Here is a 23,047-nt window from a genome sequence, read left to right on the forward strand (position 1 = left end):
GGTGCCTGTGGCCAGTGAATCTGAATCGGGGAAAGGGGCCAGAGAACAACAAAGTACAGCCTCAGGCTGTCCTGAGAGCTGAGTGGCCCCCTCCCCTGAACTCTTTCCGGAGAAGCTGAGAGGATAGAGCCTCAGCACAGTACTGCATATGAACAGGATTACACCCTTTACAATGTGCATTTTCATCCTTTATCCCCAAACAGCCCCATGAGGCAGACGGGACCAGGTGCTCCTGTCACACACACAGCACTGAGGCTTAGGGGGGCAAAGGGAGGCATGTGGCAGTGTCCATGGCACAGAAGTTGGAGTCACACTTTCAGTTGAGGTCCAATTTTGCTAGCTGCAAGACCTTGGTCAAATTGCTTAACGTCTCTGAGCCTCAGTTTCTACACCTGGAAAATGGGGTAGTGGTTCTTCACAGTGTTGTTCTCCTTTAAGCTAGGATTGGGTAGTTAGCTGGGGAGGAAGCGTTCCAGTAGAGGCCAGTGTTGGCCTGCCCGCAGTGAGAGAAGTTGAGGATGAAACTGAGAAGTGTTTTTCCTTAAAGTGACCATCTTCCTTCCAGGCCCTGGGCGGGGAGCTCTGGCCCCATGACTTCCAGGACTGAGGGTGAGCCGAGGGCAAGTACTTAGGAAAAGCTTTCTGGAATAGAGAGCCCAGGGTAGCCCAAGACCTAAGGAGTTAACGGGGGCAGGGAGTACCCCACCCGCGCACTGGCGTGGGCAGGCTGGGACTTGAAGGCTGGCTGACCGTCGTGTGGCGTGGGGGCTTCTGGGAAATGTAGTCTCTGGCTGGGCCCCGGGGCCGCGGTGTTCCGCACACCCAGCAGCGGTGACAGCTCAGGAGGTAGGCGGCGATGGCAGGGGTGTGGGAGCAGGTGTGGAGCAGGGGAACCAGGGCGGGGCTGGGCAGGAGGGGCTGGGCAAGCTAAGGGCTGGGACCCCTGTCCTGATGCTGTCAGAGCCGGACACCCTCGGCTTTCGGCTGATGCAATGGGGCCTACTGGGCTGGGGGAGGGCCAAGGAGTAACGGGACACTTTCCCATCTCCAGGGAAAAAGGGACAGAACTGGGGTCCTTGTTTAGGATGAGAGCTCCCTTCCTGAGATATGTGCAGATACACCCCTGACACTACTGCCCAGAGAGGTGCCAGCAGGACTAATACTGCTCCCCAAAAAGGAAGGCAGAGCCCCATCCCAGGAGCAATAGGACTTGTCCTCCTCTCCAGTAATGGGACAAGGCACCCCACGTCCAACAAACAGACTGGACCCCACTTAGAAGCAACCAGATGCCCTTCAAGACAAAGGGCGGTACAGCAAATTGTACCTCTCACCAGAGGCAAAGGGATGGCTCCTCTCCCTAGAAACTAAAAGGCCCATTCTCAGGGGAAGGGGGAGGGGGAGAAGGAGGGAGCGGATCAGGCCTCCTCCACCTTCTCCCAGCACAGAGCCCCTCCTCCCTGCCCCCAGCCCTCCCTCAGGCAGCTCTGTAACCTCCTGAGTGACTTGTTGACCTAAGGGGCTCCCATCTGCCCTCCCCCGGGGCGTGTCTGCTCAGCAGGGGCCAGCATGGACCAGTCTGTGGCGATCCAGGAGACCCTGTCTGAGGGGGAGTACTGCATCATCATATCCTTCCCTGCGAGTGCCGAGCTCCCAGCCCCAGGGCCTGCCCTGCCTGGCCTTGGGAAGTGGAATGGCAGGTGTCTACGTGTCTGTCTGCTTGCCTCCCTCTCTCTGTGCCTTCAGGGGGATATGGAAACCAGTACATACTAAGCAGTTAGTCCTGGACTCTCTGCCGGGTGCTTTAAATACTCAGTTATCCTCCCATCCCCTGTGACACTGGGGGTTACTCTCCCCATTTCACAGATGAGGAAGGGTCGGAGAGGTGAAACCACAGAGTGAATCTGTGTGGATGAGGGCGGGGCGGGGCAGGGCAGGGCAGGTGGGGAGGGCTGGGTTGGGCGAGGCCTGGGGCCCGGCTCCCTTTTGGTTTGCCTTGACCCAGAGCAGCAGGCGGTGCAAGGAACGCTGTGTGAGGGAGAGAGCAGGCAGAGCCGCCTCCTGGGACTCGTGCGCTACCGCCCGGAACATGGTGGCCAGGAACATGCGTCAGTGCCGGGTTCAGTCCTTGCCTCTCTGGCCCTGGGTTTTATTATTCTCCACTGTCCCTCCAGCTGGACTTCATGCCCTCTACGGCAGAGTCTGAGTCTTCTAGAATAATTGTAATAATGATAATTAATAGTTTTTGACCACTATAGGCCAAGCCCTCTGTATTCTTAGCTCATATAATCCTCAAACTTTGATGAGAAAACTTCTCAAGAAGATGGTTGAACATACTGCTCCAGATCTTGAGCCCTGTGGCCTGACTGTCTTGGGTTCAAATTCAGGCTTTGTTACTTCCGAGCCATGTCATCCTGAGCAAACCTCAGTGTGTCCGGACTGAAGATTAAAATGAGTTACTACACGTGAAGTGTTTAAAGTGCTGTGAAGCACATAGAAAGGGCTCCATAAATGTTGCTAGTAATACCCACATATTACACAGAAGCAGAGAGAGAATAATTAATATTTATCAAAGGTCTCACAGCCAGAAAGTGAACCTCAGGGTCTCAGAGCTGGGAAGGAGGAGCCTTAGACATTTTCGAACCCACCACCCTCACCTTACAGATGGAAAAGCTGAGGTTCAGGGAGGGAGTGGGGAGGCTAAGATTGCCCTGTTCTTGTCACTTGCAGTACTAGAACGCACAAGGGGGAGATCAAACATGGGTTTTACTAACAAGGCAGGGGCTCCCCGAAATGTGGCAAGTTCAGCTTTGATGACCCAACAGTCTCTGGTGGGCACCAGGAGCGGAGAGGCACGAGCACAGCCCCAGGAACCAAGGAGAGAGTGCGAGCACCCCCGAGGCTTCCCCGATGGGCCTGAGGGGCGACTACAGGCCCCCTGTCCTCACTCTGCTTCCTGCCCTCAGTCTCTTCCTGTACACACACCGGAGGATGGCCATTACCGGGGACGATGTCTCCTTGGACCAGATCGTGCCGATCTCTCGGGATTTCGCTCTGGAAGAAGGTGCCACAGGGGGCTGGACAGGATGATCCCTCTCCTCTGGGCTCCCAGGTCATTTCTGCCCTTGTTGGGGGTGGGGCGTTGCTCAGTTGCTAAGGGCCCTTTCGTTTCCCTGCCCACAGTGTCCCTGGATGGTGGAGTCTACTTTCTCGGTGAGTGGTCCTTTCAGTCTGAGTCCCAGTTGGGGCGGGGGGAGCAATATCTGCAGGGAGAAGAGTGGTGTGAAGTAAGAGCACTTTCTGATTGCCTTACTGTGGCACGCAGGACCCTGCAGGATCAGGCCCCAGGCGTCTCTCCAGTCGCTCTCTTCCCTGTTTGCTGCACTTGGAATCCTCTGCATTCCAAGCACCTCAAACGTGACACGTTTTCACCACGGAGGCCCTGCACACGCTACCTCCTCCTCTTGAAAGCCCTCACTCCTCTTTTCGCAGAGCCAGTCATCCTCCAGGGCTTCAGTTCACACTGACTTTCCTCAGGAAGCCTTTGTTGAACTCCTGAGAGTGTTTGTATCCCGAAAGTGTTTGTATTTCACTCATACACATTCCTTTGTCTCATCCTTACCATCTCTCTCTCTCTCTCTCTCTCTCTCTCTGTCTCTCTCTCTTTCTCTCTCGCCTACAGTGATTTAATTATTTATAGTGACCTATCTAATGTCTGTGTTCTTTGCTAGACTGTAGTCGTGATAGCAGAGGTAGTAATAATAATAGAAATGAATATTTAATCAATGATGATCTCGCGCCAGGCACGAGCTTTACACACATCACGTGGTGCTTTCCTCACAATTCTGTGAGGTCATCACTGCTTTCATCCCCATTTTATGGACGAGGTAATGGAAACCCAGAGAAATGAAGTAATTTAGCAAGTGGTGGGACAAGGATTGAGACTCGGAACCCAGACTCTGGAGCCCACGCTCTTGATCGGTCTGCTGCATTGCCTCTACTGATTCATTAGTTCAGCACATGTTTTGGGTGCTCGCCATGTGCCTGCTGGGTGCTGAGGTTATGCTATGAGCCAGACACCATCCACAGTCTAGCTCCCTGAAGACAAGGCCATGTCGGATGTCTTCAGCATGGTGTTCCCTGTGACTAGCGTGTGCCTGTCACAGTCAGGGAGACTGACTGACGGACGGCCGCCCTGTCCGCCTCTGTGTGCTTTTCATTCCACTGGTGGGGCGGGGGTGGACTACAGGTTGAGAACTTGGTCTCTTCTGGCTCCGTCCAGAAGGCTACGGTGAGGCTCACTGAATTTTCAGAGCTGAGGTCCACCCCCTTTGTCGACTGAGGGTGTTGTTAATTTGGAGCTGGGGGTACAGAGGGCTCCCTTATAGCCCCAGCTTAAGGGTCAAAGGGGCTTTGGGAGCTTGGGCTGCTGACGTTCCATGCTGGGGGCTCCAGCCTAAAGATGCACCTAAGCATCCTGGAGGCCAAGGGCTCATTTCCTGCCTCCCCTGTGCAGGCTCAGATATCACCATCCAGCTGGACACAGCGGAGCTCAGCCTTGTATTCCAGCTCCCCTTTGGTTCACAAACCAGAACGTTTCTCCAGGAAGTTGCCAGGGCCTGTCCAGGTAGGTAAGACTGCGGGCTCCCGGGGGGATGGGGGGGGGCTGGGCACTGACCTCCCCACCACCAGTTGACTTTCTTTGCACCCTTTGGACTTACACACCACAGTTCCTGTGCCCTCTCAAAGCTGCTGGCATGAGGCCACAGTGCCCCCAGGCCACCAGCCAGCCATGGTGTTTGCATTTCTGTTTTCCCGTTTCTGGACCCGAGTTTTAACTCCAGCAGGGCCCCTTTGCCCTCCTTGCTCTGGGCGGGGCTGCACGGGGTGAGTTGTGATTCTCACGCAGAATCTTTTACAAGTTAGCAGGGCCAGCAGCTTCTAGAGGCCCACCTTCCCTCTCCCTGACAACCACAGCTAGAACCAAGGGAAGTCTGTCATAAGAGCTCTCCTGCCCTTGTACCCTGCTCTGTCCCCCACCACAGCTGAGAAAATGGTCTAGCTTTAACCTACCAGTGAGAAGTTAGTGGCCTCTAGGGCAGAATTTGTTTAGACCGGGGCGATCAGCCAGGCAGGTAAAGGAGAGTTTGTTCAGAGCAGAGAATCAGCCAGAGAACATGCAAATTCTAGCTACCAGGTGCTGGGGCTTAGCTGTTTACCCAACACTGTCAATTATTTCCTTTCTAGCTAACATCTTGGCTCTGCAGGAATCGGGGGTGGGCTCCCCTTCTATCGTGGTCTCATCATGGAGCCTGAATGTCTGGGGGCTCCAACTTAGTTTGCCTGGTGTGCAGGAAGGGTACTGACTATTGATGCAAACTGGGCAATGTGGGAAAAGGAAACAAGATTATAGAGCCTTGAATGCCGAGTGAAAGGGTTGATCCTATAAGCAGGGGAAATTTATCTCCAAACCTTCAACTAATAAGGATAACCTGTTTTATGATTATTATTGGTAGTTGTAGGAGAAGTAATAATAGTAGTAACAGCAAAGAGCGTGGACTTTGAAGCTATACAACCTCTTGCATTTGAAGCCTATCTCTGCTGGTCTTTAGCTGTGTGACTTTGGGCAAACCACCTCACCTCTCTGAACCTTCGTTTTGTAGACTTTTTTTTTTCCTCCCAGTTTTACTGAGCTCTAATTGACATACAGCATTGTGTAAGTTTAAGGTGTACAGCATAATGATTTTACTTACATACATCACGAAGTGATTTCCACAGTAAGTTTAGTGAACATCCATCATCTCATACAGATATATACAATTAAAGACAGAAAAAAATATTTTTTCCTTGTGGTGAGAACTCATGATTTACACTCTTAAAAACTTTCTTTCTGGGCTTCCCTGGTGGCGCAGTGGTTGGGAGTCCGCCTGCCGATGCAGGGGACACGGGTTCGTGCCCCCGTCCGGGAAGATCCCACATGCCGCGGAGCGGCTGCGCCCGTGAGCCATGGCTGCTGAGCCTGCGCGTCTGGAGCCTGTGCTCTGCAACGGAAGAGGCCACAACAGTGAGAGGCCCGTGTACAGAAAAACAAAAAAAAACAAAAAAACCCAAAAAAAACACAACACTTTCTTTCTTATAACACAGCAGTATTAAATATATGTATCATGTTGTTGCACCCCTAGTACTTATTTATCTTTCTTTTTTTGTGTGTGTGTGGGGTGTACCATGTGGTTTGCGGGATCTCAATTCCCCAACCAAGGATTGAACCCGGGCCACGGCAGTGAAAGCCTGGGATCCTAACCACTATGCCACCAGAGAACTCCCTATTTATCTTATACATGGAAGTTTGGACCTATGACTGCCTTCACCCAGTCCGCTTTTCCCCCACTTCATCCCTCCCTCTGGTAACCACAAATCTGATCTCTTTTTCTATGAGTTTGCTTGTTTGTAGACTTCTATACATAAAGAATATCTTCCTCATGGAATTGTGAGAATTAAATGAGGTAATACATGTGAAAGTGCCCAGCACATAGTAGGAGCTCAGAAAATATTTCCTTAGCTAACATTCACTGTGGACTTATTGTGTGTTAGACACTGTTCTGAGAACTTTTCAGCACATTATCTCATTTTCCTTACCACAGCCGTTCAAGGTAGGTATTATCAGTGTGTCCATTTTACAGGTGAGGGGACTGAGGCTCAGGGAGGTTAAATGCCTTACCTGAGTACATAGCTGGTAAATAATAGAGCCAGGATTAGACAGAATTAGAGTCTCCTTCAGAGCCTGAACTCTTGAGTTTTGCTCTCATGCATCCTAAGCTCATGCCAACCCATCCCATCTACACTGCTCAGGGAAGACTTCGTGTAGGAGGTGATGTTTAAGCTGAGACTTGAAGGATGAGTGAGGTTTTTTCCCAGGCAGCCAACATGGGAACAAAGACAGTCGGAGTTAAGAGCAGAGCACTGGGTGCGATTGAAGTTGGGGTGGCAGGAGGCTGTGGAATGAGCTGAACTAGGACAGGCCAACAGAGACAGTGCATGAAGGGTCTTAAATAACCAACAAAGAGCTTGGATTTTGCGCTGTAGCTTGTGGGGAGCTGATGGAGCTTTAAACTGAGGAATAACGAGGCAGGATTTGCACGTTAGGAAAGTTCCTCTGGCAACTGGTGCAGAAGGGGAGAACCTAGAGCAGGGAGATCAATGGGAATGTATTGCAGTGGTTCAGGCATAAAAAATGAGGCTTGGACCAGGGCCCAGTCATGGAGATGGGGAGGAGAGGATGGACTGGAGAGATCAAACCGACGAGAATGAAGGCACCATGGGAACACTGAGTTTGGGTTGTGTTCACAACTTTACTCTCTGTGGTTACAACAGTGGCTGGCACGTAGTAGGCACTTAACACATTTTTGTTGAATGGATGAACAGAGCTTGGTGCCCGGCTGTGAGAATGAAGGAAAGGGAGTAGTCGAGGATGATTCCCCTCTTTTAGGCTTAGGTATCTGTCTGTCGGTTCCCTTCCCTGATCTTCCTTCTGGGGTCCACACCTGGGGTAACCAGCAGGGAAACTGCACTAACTCAGCTTCTTTGAGCAGCTATCATGATGCGGACTTCCTCTGGGAGGGGTCTGGGTGAGAGAGGACTCTCAGAGCTGACAGACTCTTGGAAATCCACCTGCCCAACCCTTGCATTTTACAGATAAAAGGACCAGAGTCCAGGATGAGGTTACAGGTGAAAGGAGCTAGTTTTTCCCCACCCAGTCCTTGGTGGGTAATGTGCAGCACAAAAGGTCAGGGAGTGGAAGTGACTTGGTCAAAAGATCACAGTTAGAGGAAAGAATTAGCCAACATTAATTGAGTAGCTACTGTGTGCCATATGTTTTTCTAGACAGCTAGACAACACACAACAACCATGTTTTTCTGTTTAGTCTTTTGAGCAATACTAAAGAGTATCCTGTTTTACAGATGAGTAAACTGACAATAGAGTAAACTGACATTTTAGTAACTTACCCGAGGTCATTCATTAATTGAAGTAATAGGACCAGGTTTAGAACCCCAGGTTCTAAACTCCAAAGCCCATGGAGTCCAGAGATTTCAGTTCAGATCCCAGCTCTGCCACCTCCTAGTTGTGAATGTGAACAATATATTTTATTTTTATGAGCCTTGGCTTTATTACTTGTACAGTGGAAATATGAACTTGCCCTACTACTCCAAGAGTTTTATGAGGATCAGATGGTTTAATAGCATGTAACTGCTGAAAATAATTTAAAAGCTGTGTCTGGCAGTGCCATAGTCCTACGACCCAAGTCTCTTCATTTATGATGCCCTTGCAAATCCAATTCAGTTCGGTCAGGTTCATGCTGTTCTACAAGGAGAACAGGCAGGATAGCATAGGAAATAGCAAGTGTTTAGGAGTCAGGCAGACCTGGGTTTGAGTGAGAGGCAGAGAAGACCCAAGAATTTCTAGGAAGGAGTGGCAATCTGGTTCGGAGGGAACCAGAGGACTCGTCTTGAAGGCATATTTCACAGCAGGCACACTGCTTAGTGTGTTTTTTTGGGAGGTTTGCGAGTTGCTGATGGATATTATGGGTAGTTAAAGCCCCCAACCCGCTCCCTAGTACTAACATGTAGTTGAGTTCCCACTCTGCCACTCACTCTGCGACCTCAGACTTCACCTCTCTGAGCTCAGTTGCCACGGGATAATGGTTGCCACCGGATTATCGTTCCCTTGCTCCTAAAGTTAGTTGTTAGAATTAAGGACGTAATATACAAGTGAAGCATAGACCTCGGCACATAGTTACCACCAGGTCGCAGGAGTGGTGCTTGTCTATCTTGGTACAGCACTTTCGTTTTCATATTTATTACTGTACTTGAATCTCAGGCCCACACTGTGCGCCAGGGAAACAGGCTTGGAGCGTCCCCGGAGAAGCTGAGCGATTTGCTCACGGACAGACAACCTTGCGGAGGTGGAACCGGCTCTTCAAGTGCGTGGCTCAGTATTCCCTCCTTTTTCCTTCCACAGGCTTCAACCCCACAGCCCTAGATCCTAAGTTTCTGTGGCTGTCTCGATACAGGCGCAAGGAGCTGGAGCCCGAGCCGCCCACGCCGCGCGGCTGGAACTCAGCCCCGGGCACCCGGCCCGGGCGCGCTGGAATTGGCGGAGGCAGGTATCGATCTCGGAAGGCGCGAAGGGGATTGGAGGAGGCCAGGCTTCAGGGGCGGGCCCCGTTCTCTTTTGGGGGCGGGACTATGGAGCAGACCGGCCTTCGATTGGCGAGGGTGACACGAGGGGGCGGGCCCCTCTGGGGGGTGGAACTGGGGAACGGGGCTCCGGGCGGCGTGATGAAGAGCTTGAAGAAGCAGGCAGGGAAATGTCCGCCGCCGCCGGCTCTCGGGAGCGCGAATCTGCAGGTCCGGCGGGCGGTGGGACGCTGGGCTGGGGCTCTGGGGCGGTGGCGGGCCAGACCCTCTGGCGGGCAGGGTCTGTGTGTTGGCTGGCGGACGCTCGCGGCAAAGACCAAGGTCCTGGCCCTACGGAGGCGGAGACACTGGGGATGAAGTGCTGTGGGGATGTTAGTTATTCTTAGCCGGGCGTGATGAGGGCAGGCGGGGGCCAGTGGGGTACTCAGGAATCCCGAGGCCGGGGTTGTGGTAGTAGTAAAGCTCCGTTCCTGACTTCGCTGTGTGACCTGGGGCGGGTGGCTGCCCCTCTCTGAGCCTCAGTTTCTCCATCGTGAAACTGAGTTTGACTTGTGTGGAGGTGCACTCCCCATGACAGAGCCTTCCTTTGAGTGAGGACTGGTGTGTGTACTGGGGCTGCCTGGCTCTCCTGTCGGTCCTCAGCCCCTCTGAGAGACTGGGCTGTGCGCAGACCCGGAGTCCAGGAGAGCCCTGCCCACCCTGGGCCTGGAGGCCACGGTGAGGTTACAGGTGAAGGGGATTAGGTTTTTTTCCACCCAGCCCTTGATGGATAACGTTGTGCAGCACAAAAGGCCAATTGTTGAGCAGGAGGTTGTCTTCTGGAGAGTGAGAGGCCCAGGGCTGAAATTTGGGTCAGGCTGGTGCTTTGGGAGGACCTGGCAGACCTCTGTTTTCTGTCTAGCTCCTAGGTTTTCTGCCCGGGGCTCCCTGGTATTTTTTTCTCCTGGGTGTGCCCGTGCAGTTCCTGTTACATCTGAGCTTTGGCATGACCACTAGTACCCACTTGTGTCCCTTTTCTCAGCCATTTGCTAGGGAACTGTCATGTAGCCGTGTAAGTGTGGGCCGGAGCTCCACTTGCTCTTAAAAGGCTTGGAAACTATGAGGGGCTGGGGGAATAGCACGTTGCACAAGTTTGTAAAATGGGAGGAAGCTAAGCGAGCAAAGGACTTCCTCCGTGCTTGTGCTTTTCCTTCATTGCAGCCTCTGCAAGATGCAGCCGCAGCACACTGATGGTGCTGATAGTTTGCATCTCTCATGGGCTTAGCTCACTTGAAGGGCTGATCTTGAGAGAGCTGTTGCATCAGTTTCCATGACATTCTGGGCTCTGGTACTGGGGCAGGTGAGACCTTAAAGTTAAGTACATATCTTCTCCTTGCCCCTTCGAAAGGGGAGCATCCAGACAGTTGGCAGAGGACAGGCCCGATGGCAGCAGAAAGAGGTGGGTTCTGTTTTCTCAGCTAGCACGCCAGAGCCTGTTGGAGCGCTTCATCTCCTAAGTAGAGGGAGGTCTTCTGTGAGAAGTCGGGACAGCTCTGAAGCAGTTTTCTGCTGCTGGGTGATAAATGCAAAGTGATCTCAGAATCTTCTGTGACCTTTTGAAAATCCGAAACTAGCCACTTGCTGGTGAGGAGTTACTGTCAAGGTTTTGGTTTCATTTTTAATTTGAAATGATTTGTCCCCATCGTAATACCTACAATAAGTGGGGATACACTACTAAATGCTAAGTTGCTCATGTTAAAATTGGTAAGAAGTGGCACCAAGCCCCCAGTTCTGTTTCGGTCAGCTCTGTTTCCAGAGTTGCTATGGCCTCAGAGGAGAGTCACATCATCTACAACAGGTTGGGGGAACCCTTTGGGCCTCCTCTGGATGTCCCTGAACCCCGAGGCAAACAGCGAATTTGATGCTTCCTATATGCATATGATCAAAATTCCCACTTCCTGATAGCCCAGGGAACCAACCCAAAGACTGCTTAAAAATGCTGTTTGTGATGCACATCAGGAGAAACAGGGCTTCCCCAAGGAGCTGACAGTCTGACAGAGAGGGATCTGATGATTCATAGAGGTAAGAGAGTGTGGTATCGGCTCAGCAGGATGGGGGACCTTGTGAGGCGAGCCAAGGGTAAGAGCCTCTCAAAGGCCTAGGTATTTGGGGGGGCAAAGTGAAGCTGGTTTTCAGTCCTTGCCTTTGTCTTGGTAGAGAAAGGAAAGATCTCACTTGGATGCATCTCTCCAAAAATGTCCATTCTTTTCCTTGATTTGTCTTTCCTGCATTCAGGAGTGTCAAGCCAAGCTTGGTAGGAATTGCAGAAAAGAGAAATACAGAAGTTTTAGATTGGGGTTGGTGTCATTTCAGGTTCAGACCGGGATCTTTGAGCTAAGTTGTGATGTTGAAGTGAGATGTAAAGCTTCTGGTCGAGTGGCAGGCTGTTCCATCGGATTCTCTTGGCCTCTATAGACTTCTAGACCTTGCATGGGTCTCAGACAAGTAGCTGTTGTAAGTAGGGGCTTTTCTGCTTCTTCACTTATTTAACTGCTCTTCTTGGTGTAGCTTTTTCTTTCCTTAAAAGGAAATAAGGAGAAATGCCTTCCTGTTTCTATCTAACAACTGAAGGTGCTCTTATCCCTTGGGGAATCCTTCATGGGGCTCAGTACTCACCCATGTCATTGTGTAAAATATTCACCTGCCTCATCCCAGACACATGCAAAGACCTGGAGCTGTGTTCTGGAGGATTCTGAGCTATGTACTAGAAAGGAAACAGCTACTCAGAAGTCCCATTGGGCTTTTCTGGGCTAATTTAACAACATGGCAACAACAAACAAATTTTGATGTTTTGAAGTGGTTTTCTTATTCCATGGTTGATTCAGAGCGAGGTAGCTTGGTAGTAACTCACATTCAGAATGAGATGTGCTATGAGTATTTTTTCCCTTGGACCCAAGCAATAAAGCATTAAAGTCTGTCTGGCCTGAGAAAGGAAATGAATGCTATTTATAACTCAGGGTAGCATAAAGGGTAACCTAAATTACCAGGGCAGAAGCCAGTGACAATGTCGGAAAAACAGCCCCTGGGTTAGTCAGTGTCCTTGCTCCCCCGTCTCTTAATAAGTAAAATCTGTGTGACCGATGTACCCTTTTAGCACAGAGAAAATGAATTTTCCTAGATGTTTATCCTACGTGTGGAAATCTTGCCCATCATCTCCACCTTTGTGGGAAGCTCTGCAGGCTCCTAAGCAAATTAATTTGGCCCACTTTGTTCCTTTAAACAAAAGCGAGCTGTGTTCCTTTTTCTTCCTCCTTCTGTTGTTCCCTTCTCCGTTTCCCTCTTCGTTGCATCTAACCTTGTGTTTGTTTCTAGAACAGGAGAACCCCCTGAAGACTTTTCTTTCCTTCAGAAAACAGTGTGTTGTGGAATTCTACAGTGGGAGCCTAGAGCAAGCGAGGTGACCCACAAACGTTCACTTAGAAGGGGCACTTTGCACAGCAAAGTCCTCGGGGACAGAAGGTTCAGGGAGCGGGAGACATCCATATTGATTAGCAGAAAGATAGTTTTGGGACATAGAAGCTCACTGGCTCGCTTGTTTTCTTTGCTGCTTAAAATCTACTGTAACAAACTTGTAGATTTTACAAGTGGTGCGTATGTGAACTAAAGCCCCAGATGTGAATAATGAGGATTTGAACAAAGTGTATGTCTACGTGGCTGGATACTTTAATATTTATTTCTGTTACTGCACCTTGGTATCATAGTGGACATGCCTCCTGACTTTCCTCTCTTCCGTCTGTAAAATGCGAGTGAATGTTTGCCTCCTAGAAGGTCTCACAGGACCGAAGGAATGCTAATTTAGGGGTGGTTTCCTCTGGGAAGCACATTTAGGAATTGCAAATGCCCACCTCTAAGAGCTTAGAAACTGGCTGCCCTCTTCAGGGCCTTTCCTAGGCTGGTTTCTTCCCAATTACTACGTTCATTCTCTTCCTCACTCCTTCCCTCCCTCCAGTTTCTTTTCTGTCAATACAATCACTAAAACCCTCAGTCATCCTTGACTCTTCCCTCTCCTATGTCTAATAACCAAATTCTGTCCATTCTTTTTCTGCAATTTAAAAAATTTTGAAAATTAAAAAAAAAAAATTAAATCCCCGTAGTTCATGTTGGTATCCTCTTACTTGATCTAGTGCAGTGGTGCCCTTACAAGTCTTCCTCCCCTGTCTCCTCCTCCCTTGGGGCTCACCTTAGAAAGTAACTTTTAGCATGCCCTACTATTTCGTTTGTGAACTTGAATGCTGAGCCACTCCTTGTAGCCTGAGGAATAAAGTTCAGATTCTTCAGCGTGGCGTTCAAGTCCTGCGTGGCCTGGCCTCAGCCCCCCTTCTCGAGTCTTATCTTCCCCAGCTCACCTTCATTTCCTCTTACTTCAAACCCGACTGCTTACTATTTCTGGGTAAAACCCTCTGCTTTTTTTATCTCTTTGTTGGCTGTTCATTCAGCTACATTTTTACAGGCTCGAACTTGTAAGTAGTATTTTGTATCCTCTGTCCTCCCCAAATGCCAGCCTAATGCCTCCTACATCAGTAGGTGCTCAAAACAAATCTGTTGTCTTTCGAACCCTCTAGACCCATACATTTCCTAGCCCCGAGTGCTTTGTCGCCTGAAGGACGGCTGCCCCCTTCCTCTTTAAGCGGGCTCTGTACTTCTTTCTACCCCAAACCCTTCCTGCTTTGCTCTTGCCACTTCTCTTTCAGCTTTATCACCAGACCACAGACGGTTCACAGAAGGCCCAGTGAAGAGAGAGCCTGGAGGAAAAAGTCATCTCTCCAGTAGCCTGTGACCACTGCAGCCTGTGGCTGAAAAGTAATTGCACAGTCGTCGTCTTTCTCCTTGAGCTAAACTAGTGATATTTAGTCCTTGCTAACCTAAATTGGATATGCACAGGGGACAACTTGGATTCTGAGTCCAGGGCTTAACAGGTTTGCAGGGCATGGGATGTGTTTTTAGAGATGTCTCTGCCCATGTTAATTGTTAAAATCTGTTGAACTCTTTTTAAAGCCACGAGATTATGGGAAATGTCTAAAATGAAAAGAAAGTGAGGAAGAGAGAAAGAAAAGGGAGGGAGGGAGGGAAGGAGGAAAGGAAGAAAGGGACTAAGGAGCATGGTTATTTGATTTTTAAAATTTATTTATTTATTTATGGCTGTGTTGGGTCTTTGCTGCTGCACGTGGGCTTTCATTTTTAGTTGTGGCGAGTGGGGGCTACTCTTCGTTTCGGTGTGCGGGCTTCTCATTGCGGTGGCTTCTTTTGTGAAACACGGGCTCTAGGTGCGTGGGCTTCAGTAGTTGTGGCGCATGGGCTCAGTAGTTGTGGCTCACGGGCTCTAGATCACAGGCTCAGTAGTTGTGGCTCACAGACTTAGTTGCTCAGCAGCATGTGGGATCTTCCCGGACCAGGGCTCAAACCTGTGTCCCCTGCATTGGCAGGCGGATTCTTAACCACTGCGGCACCAGGGGAGCCCCCGGTTATTTGAGTTTTACGAAAGTAACAGAGCTATTTGGGGTGGTAGCCAGGCTGAAACAGGAATCATTGGCTCTTTCCATTCTTTTTTTAAAAAATAAATTTATTTATTTTTGGCTGCATTGGGTCTTCATTGCTGCATGCGGGCTTTCTCTAGTTGCGGCGAGCAGGGGCTTCTCATTGCGGTGGCTTCTCTTGTTACGGAGCACGGGCTCTAGGCACGTGGGCTTCAGTAGTTGCGGCATGCGGGCTTCAGTAGTTGTGGCACACGGGCTCAGCTGTTGTGGCTCACGGGCTCCAGAGTGCAGGCTCAGCAGTTGTGGCACATGGGCTTAGTTGCTCTGCGGCATGTGGGGTCTTCCTGGACCAGGGATCGAAGCCATGTCCGCTGCATTGGCAGGCGGATTCTCAACCACTGAGCCACCAGGGAAGCCCTCTTTCTATTCTTTTTAATGCTGGGTGCCCCGTGCTATGGGCTTCTCTCAAGAGATCCCTACCCTGTGTGTGCTATGTACTTAGCTCTCATTTGGAGTCAAATCCAAACTCCACGTGGCATTCAAAGTCTTACAGTTTGGCCTTACATATAATAAAAATCTATTCCTAATAAATTAAAAATATTTAAATATTAAAAATATTTGTATTTATAAATAAAAATTGATTACTATTATGACTATTATCATTAGCAGTTAACATTTATTAGGCACTTACTGTGGGTCTGTGGGCCTCACCCTGAGCACAAAAGTTCTGTAAGAGGATGTCCATTTTTTAGATGGAGAGACTGAGGCTTGGTGAGTGTAGGGGACATGCTTGTGATCACTCACCAGGTCAGTGACAGAACATAACTCAGGTCGTCTGTTTGAACCTAATGCTTGAGACCTAACCCCAGCACCCTTCTTTTGTATCCCCTGATGCTCCTCAAACAAAACTTTTCATTTCTACTTATTTATACTGCTTTCTGTTACTTATTTCTGAGCACATCATAATGCCGTCTCTTTGTGCTGAACTTATTTCCTCTGCCAGAAATGCTTTCTGAACCCCACATTTTTCTGATAGTTAATATAGTTTTTGATTAAGAGCACAGACACTTCACCCAGATTCCCTGGGTTGGAATCCTGCCTGTACCATTTATTAGCTGTGTGTTCTTGGGCAGGTTACTTAACCTCTCTGTGTTTATCTCAGTCTGTAAAGTGGTGATAATAATGCCACATACCTCATGGAGGAATTGTGAAAATTAAACATACATACAGCAGTTAAAACCATGCCCGGCATGCAGTAAGCCTTAAGTATTTGCTATTAATATTATTCATGGTAATATTACTGTCATTGTTATCATTAACGCAGTCTGACTTGGATTCTGGGTAGCTGAATTGGGATCTGTTTATCTCCTTGTAAAGTGAACGAATCTCTTACTGGTATGTGTTGCCCTGTCTTGGAGAGGCCGTGGGATGGCCCCTGGTGTGTGTACACAGCATTGAGAAGAGTTAATCCTGCTTGTTTGAACTGCCAGGTAATTTGCTCACATGGTCTTGCAAGTTCTTCTAGTGTGCTGGAAATGGGATGCCAAGGCCAGTGACTGAGGAGATAAGCAGGGACACTGCCTCCGAGACCCGTGTAGTAGATGCTCAGGAAGGGCAGGACATGATCTTCACCCAGTAGTGAGAGCCACACACTTACACAACCCATGGAGACCATGGTGGTACTTTGGCTTTACTATCCAAACGGACTTAATCCTTCTCTCCATATAGTACTTACCCCTAAGAGTTTATAGTTTTTGGTGTTTTTTTTTGCGGTACGTGGGCCTCTCACTGTTGTGGGCTCTCCCGTTGCGGAGCACGGGCTCCGGACGTGCAGGCTCAGCGGCCATGGCTCACGGGCCCAGCCGCTCCGCGGCACGTGGGATCCTCCCGGACCGGGGCACAAACCCGTGTCCTGCACTGGCCCTGCATCGGCAGGCGGACTCGCAACCACTGCGCCACCAGAGAAGCCCAGACAGAGTTTATAGTTTTATTGAAGATGTTGTGCTCATTTTGGCAAAAGGGGAGGCTGTGGAGTCTAGCAGATCTGGCCTTTAATGTCAGCTGCATCATGTACTGGCCTGGCTCTGTGTCCTTGGGCATGTCTGCTACCTGCTCTGGGCCTCAATAGCCTTATTTGTAAAAGGAGGCCAATAATCAGAAATAACACGTGAAGCACTTAGCACATGCCTGGCTATTCGAGGGGACTTGATAAATGGCAGTCATTATTATCAAAGCAGTGCGGGGTGAGGAACAGTGGAGCAGAGGGAAGAGAACTAACGTTCCTGCTTATGTGCTGTGTACCAGGCATTGTGCGAGGCTCTGGACCCATTAAGAATTTCATTTGTTTATCCTTTCGCTTCTACGTAAGTTCAGTGGTGTTATCCTCATTTTACAAATAAGGAAACAAATTAAGTAATTTGCTTGACGTTTCCTATGAGGTTATGGATGGAGCCAGTGTCATGTCTAGGTCATTTTATTCCAAAGCCACAGGGCTTTTCCAAAAACACTCTAATTTCCCTTAAAGTTCCAGACAAGTCATATAGACAGGAAGGCGTTCAGAATTAGGAGACATGACTGCTGAGCTTTAGTGCGGTTGAGGAGGGCTTGGTGATGGAGGGTGGAGGAATTGAGGCTGGACTTTGAAGCAGAGGGGCCAGAAAGTCAGAGTGAGGGCGGCGTGCATGGGGAACCTGTCTGTTTAGAATCGGCTGTCTTTGGGTGGTGGATGGTGAGAGAGAGCAGGACCAGTTTGCAAAGGGCCTCTTGTGTCAGTCCAACCAGTTTGGACCTTCACCTGCAAGTAGTGGTGTAGTACTGAAAGTGTTAGAGCAGGGAGAGATGAAATCAGGGTCTAATCTGGCCAAGTCCAAAGACAAAATTGGTAAATCAGGTAGGGAGAAGCGGGAAGGTCTCTTAGTTGGGAGGCCCTTGAGGTAACAGGTGAGGAGAGGATGGCCTGGAGGAAGGCAGCTGTGAGAACGAAGAGATGGATGGCTGACTGGTGCTGGGGGCCTAAGGAGAGGGGTGAGTGAAGGGCAGGATGGCAAACCGGGCCGACAGGGTGATGATGGTGCTGGTGACAGCAGGGGGAGCTCAGGGGCAGGCCCAGAAGTCAAAGCACAGCTTTACCTGGGACCCACCCGTGCACAGAGCATCTTGTAGAAGTACCCAGTGGACAGTGCAGGGCCTGAACTCAGGCACAGCTGGATAGCTCTGTTTAGAATTGACTGTGATGGCTGATGGTTCTTGTAGACGAGAAGAACAAGATCTAGAGCTGCACTGGCCAGTATTGTAGCCTCTAGCCACATGTGGCTATTTAAATTTACTCTAGGTAAATAAAATAAAAAATTCAGTTTCTCATTCACTTTTGCCACATTTTAACTGTTCAATTGTAGCTACTGGCTACTGTTTTGGGCAGTGCAGTTGGTAGAACGTTTCCATCGTCGATTGGGTAGCACTGGTATGGATCTTGGGGAGTACCTATAAATAACTGGGGGACCTGCAGCGGGGAAGCAGAGTAGGAGGAGGAGACAGAAGGAGCCATTGAATTAAGAAATAATGTTGCTGCCTCTTGGGCAATTCTCGAAAGAAATAGAGTACTTGGATTTTGGTTTGAATTTGCTTTTTCTCCTTGTGTGATGTCATGTTTTTGGAAAAGCCCAGGCCCCAAGTCAGTGGCAGGCCTGGCTATAAAACATTGAAATGGAGGTCTTGCCTCCTGTCTTTGTTTTGTAGATCTGGGCCTTCAGCAGGTCTGGTTTGGCTTCTAGAGGACCTTTTGGCCATGCAGTGAGGGGTGGCCTCGATTAACCATAGAAAAAAAGACAGCAACCATAGGAGGTGGACACTGTTATCTTTGTTCAGTTCAGGAGGCAGAAGCTTAGAGAAGTGAGATAACTTGCTTGGGGTCATACATCTAGTAAGTAGCGGGGCCAGAAATGGAATCTAAGTCTGACTCCAAAGCCTGTATGTATATATATATATATATACACATATATATATATCTTTATCATATATATCTTTATATAATTATAGTGCATTTATATATACATATATATAAATACATCTTATCTTAGCTAACTTTTTTTTTTTTGTGGTACGCGGGCCTCTCACTGTTGTGGCCTCTCCCGTTGCGGAGCACAGGCTCTGGGCGCGCAGGCTCAGCGGCCATGGCTTACGGGCCCAGCCGCTCCGCAGCATGTGGGATCTTCCCGGACCGGGGCGTGAACCCGTGTCCCCTGCATCGGCAGGCGGACTTTCAACCACTGCGCCACCAGGGAAGCCCCTAGCTAACTTTGAAAGTACCTATAAGCAAAAAGAAAAAGCAACCCTATCACCGAGAAATGACTACTGTTGACGTTCAGTGTATACTTTCCAGACTTCCCCATCTGTATATGTATTTGTCTAAATTTACACATGTATATTTATAAACATGTGGTATATATGTACATAGACATATATTTCAATCCTTTCTGATGCATATAGGCCACACTCTTAACTACCACCTTTAATTACTTATCAGCATTTCTGAAGTCCTAAAAGCTCTGAAGGTGGAAAATAAATTTTTTTGGTAAATTTGGCCCAAGCTCAATTTGGCAGTAAGATTTGCTTGAACTGACAGGAGACTATTTATAGGCTTTATTTATCCCACTAAGTGTTACTACTCATAAGTTGCACTGAGGAACTACTAACGTTATTGGTTTCTGGACGTTGCCTCTGGCTGCTGGGGTACTGTATAACACGGTACAGGTTATGTATTATCTTTCTAAAATGTCCCAAATTTTGAATTCCAAAACACACTTGGCTTCAAGGGTTTCAGATAAAGGATTGTGGGTCTGTATTAGGTTATAGTGCTGCCTGGGCGAAGGAGGGAGCCTCCAGGGTCAGTGTTATCTATTTAGCCAGGTATGTGAGAGGGGTTTGGGTTCTGTAAGATGTGCAGTGCAATGCGCAGAATTCACAAGAGAAATGCAACACTCTCTGCTTCTGTACGTCCAGATCAAGCTGCAGTTGTCACTCTGGTTGACCTATTAGGTAGGCTCTTACTCAGAAATGGTTTCAATTGTAGGTGTGAAAGGTGGTCATCAGGAAGCACCCAAAAATGACTGTGAGCTTAACCCCGGTCCTGAGGTTGTTTGCTCAGTGTGTGTTTACGGACTGCCTGCTATATTTCATGTTGCTGTAAGCCGGGGGCCACAGAAGAAGAACATTAGCCCCTGCTCCCAGAAGCCTGTGGTCTAGCTCAAGAGGAAAGATTGATAAAAAGAGTTAAACACGGTTACAGGGAATTCCCTGGCAGTCCAGTGGTTAGGACTTGGCGCTCTCACTGCCGGGGTCGGGTCTGATCCCTGGTTGGGGGAACTAAGATCCCACGTGCTGCGCAGCTCGGCCAAATAAAATTAAATAAGCATGGTTACAATTATGATAAATGCCTTGATAGAAGTAAGCACTGGGTATGTAAGAGTAGAAGGAGAGGGCCAGAGAGGACTTTTCGAAGGAGATGACTCCTGAGCTGAGTCTTGAAGGGTGAGTTTGAAGTTCGATACATGCAGGTGGGTTTGAGGGTGGTTAGACTATGCCTAGCATCGGGCGGGGGGGCAGGGGTGAAGAGGCGACATTTAAAAAGATAAATGGTTGCCCTCCGCCCCGGTCGCTGAGCGGCTTGTGGGATCTTAGTTCCCCAACCGGGGATTGAAACCGTGCCCTCAGCAGTGAAAGTGAAAGCACCTAACCAGAGTCCTAACCACTGGACTGCCAGGGAATTCCCTTAAAAAGATAAATGGTTTTGATGTGACTAGATTGGGGGTGAGAGGAGTCGTTTGAGTTGGGGGTGGAAGATGGGCCTGGAGAGGTAGTTTGGGGCTGATTATAAAGGTCCTTGTGTGTAACACTTAGAGGTTTGGGTTTTACTACAAACGTGTTAGAAGTTATTAAGGGATTTTACACACAGGAAAGACCTGCTCAGATTTGTGTTTTCTTCTAGAGGTTGTCAGTATGCACTGGAGGGGGTGAGAATGGCGGCAGGGAAATCACTGAGTGTGCTCTCCAGAAATATTAAGGGCCCAAACTAAGGCTTGGCAGTTGGGATAGGAGAGAAGTTCAGGTATAAAAATATTTAAGAGAAGGGCTTCCCTGGTGGCGCAGTGGTTGAGAGTCCGCCTGCCTATGCAGGGGACACGGGTTCGTGCCCCGGTCTGGGAAGATCCCACGTGCCGTGGAGCACCTGGGCCCGTGAGCCATGGCCGCTGAGCCTGCGCGTCCAGAGCCTGTTTAAGAGAGATGATTTGTAGGACTTGGTGACCGAACATGGGAAGAAAGGAAAAAAAAAAATCCCTGATGTCACCTCTTCAATTGGGTGACAAGGGACTGCAGCTCTGAGGTTGGAAAAAGGACAGCGTTCGAGTAGGGAAGCAGAAGAGGAGATAAGGCAGGAAGCTGTGGCCGGAGAGGGGACCGTGGGGCTGTGCGATGGTAAACTTGGTAAAGAGCTGCTGACAGCCAGCTTCCGTACCAGATTCAGGAGGAAGAGATTCCGAGAAAACTGCCCTGTGGCTGGAAATGCCCCCAGCCATGCCTTAACATTTCCTTACATGAAGTCATGAATGAAGATGTTCTAGTTCTTGCTGGACAGAGTCCAGAGAGAAGATACGGGGTCGGGGCATCAACGAGACGCAGGTCAGCAAGGTGGTTTTCCAGTCAGTACACTGGACGGAAGCCGAGTCCACAGGGACAAACCACTTGTCCCCAGGAGGTGGCCTGACGGAGTCCTCACAAAGCACTGACATGCAGAAACAACACCGAAGCATTATTCCTAAGTTTGCCTTTGCATGTTGTAAAGCCCTATGAGATATTTTTTAAGTACCTACTTTATAGATGAAGAAAGTAAGACCCGAAGAAAGGAAGTAACTTGTCACACAGGAAGATGATGGTAGAGCTAGACTTCAGCTTGTTTCCTGATACTCGCATTTGACGCCTTGAGTACCTGCTATGCACCTGTGCTGCTCCAGGTACCTGGGAAATAGCCTAAAGATGACCAAGTCCCCACCTCATGGGGCTTACACTTTAGCAGAAATAGCGTGCAATAAACCGTTGAATATATATAAGATTTAATATCAGATGGTTTAGTACTAAGGCATAGTCTTGTCCTCAGTAGGCTTACTGGCTAACTGGGGAGACAGTTACAGCACACAGCAATCGGGCCTATTGTGGGAGAAGTGCAGGGAGCTGTGGGAACATCTGTGTCAGGGCATCTGACCAGTTTGGGAGGAATCAGAGAAGGCTTCTTAGAAGAAATGGCCTCTAAGATGTACCTATACCAGGGGTTGGCTAAATGCAGTCCCCTGGGCCAGATCCAGCCTGCTGCCTGCTTTGGTACAGCCCATGAGCTAAGAATAGTTTCTACATTCTTAAATGTTTGAAAAGAATTAAAAGAGAATAACATTTCGTGATGTGGAAATCATATAATATGTAAACATCTGTGACCATACAGTTTTATTGGCATACTGATGCTTATAGCTGCTTTTACACTATAATGGCAGAGTTGAATAGTCGCAGAGACTATGTGGCCTGCAAAGCTTAGGACATTTACCCTCTGGCCCTTTATAGAAAAAGTTTGCTGACTCCTGGCCACAGGATGGGTAGGAGTTAGCCATGTAAAGCAGAGTGAGGAAGAAGGAAGTTGGTTTCTGATGGGATCTTTGTATAACTGCAGTAACTTTAGTATACTTGGAGTACGGCATTCAAGGAGGTCGGAGGCTGTGGTGAGTGATGTGGCTGGAGAGGTGGGCAGGATCCAGACTGGGAAGAGGCTTGGCAGCCGTATTAAGGGGCTTGGATTTATCCAGTGGGGAGCTTTTAAAAGGTTTTAAGCCATGTCGTCATTTTCTCAAAAAATCCTCTGGCCACAGTGTAGAGATTGGATTAGAGAGGGTAGGGTGAAAGAGGAAGCAGGGAGACTAGTTGAGGACTCCCTCAACTAGTTCTAGGGAATGGTTGGTAACCTAGGCTAGTAAAATGATATTGGGGATAGGAGTATATTGGTTTGAGAGGCAAATTTAGGAAGCGCCCTTGTTGATTGATTGTAGGCATTGAAACGTAACTATTTTCATGTTTCAGATGATTGTGTTTTCTTTTTCAACTCCAATGTTTTGTTTGTTTTTTCTCGTTCTTGTGAATGCATGGTTGACAAATCCATGTTTAGTAATTGTCTTCAGAGCAGAATTCCTTAGTGATGTTTCATGCCTCTGGTGCTCCTTGTACCTTGTGGATCGAAGCAGCATCTTTCTGTGGCCTCTTCACGCTGTTCCCTGTTGACAAGGGATCTGGCTTTTAAGGAGCAAAGAA

At 48.9% G+C, this 23,047-nt stretch overlaps 1 protein-coding gene across 1 annotated transcript in view; it reads left to right on the top strand.

Annotated features, from left to right (window-relative positions):
• The first annotated feature begins 807 nt into the window (after positions 1 to 807).
• Positions 808 to 23,047, top strand: part of INPP5B (inositol polyphosphate-5-phosphatase B) — a 45,180-nt gene continuing 22,940 nt past the window's right edge. The window contains 8 exon segments of the mRNA XM_067011176.1: positions 808 to 846; positions 1,556 to 1,623; positions 2,011 to 2,105; positions 2,964 to 3,061; positions 3,181 to 3,210; positions 4,514 to 4,624; positions 9,013 to 9,218; positions 9,221 to 9,401. Coding sequence (XP_066867277.1) covers positions 1,567 to 1,623; positions 2,011 to 2,105; positions 2,964 to 3,061; positions 3,181 to 3,210; positions 4,514 to 4,624; positions 9,013 to 9,218; positions 9,221 to 9,401 — 778 coding nt within the window. The 5' untranslated portion in view covers positions 808 to 846; positions 1,556 to 1,566.

Source organism: Kogia breviceps, chromosome 1 (assembly GCF_026419965.1).
Source record: "Kogia breviceps isolate mKogBre1 chromosome 1, mKogBre1 haplotype 1, whole genome shotgun sequence".
NCBI lineage: Eukaryota > Metazoa > Chordata > Mammalia > Artiodactyla > Physeteridae > Kogia > Kogia breviceps.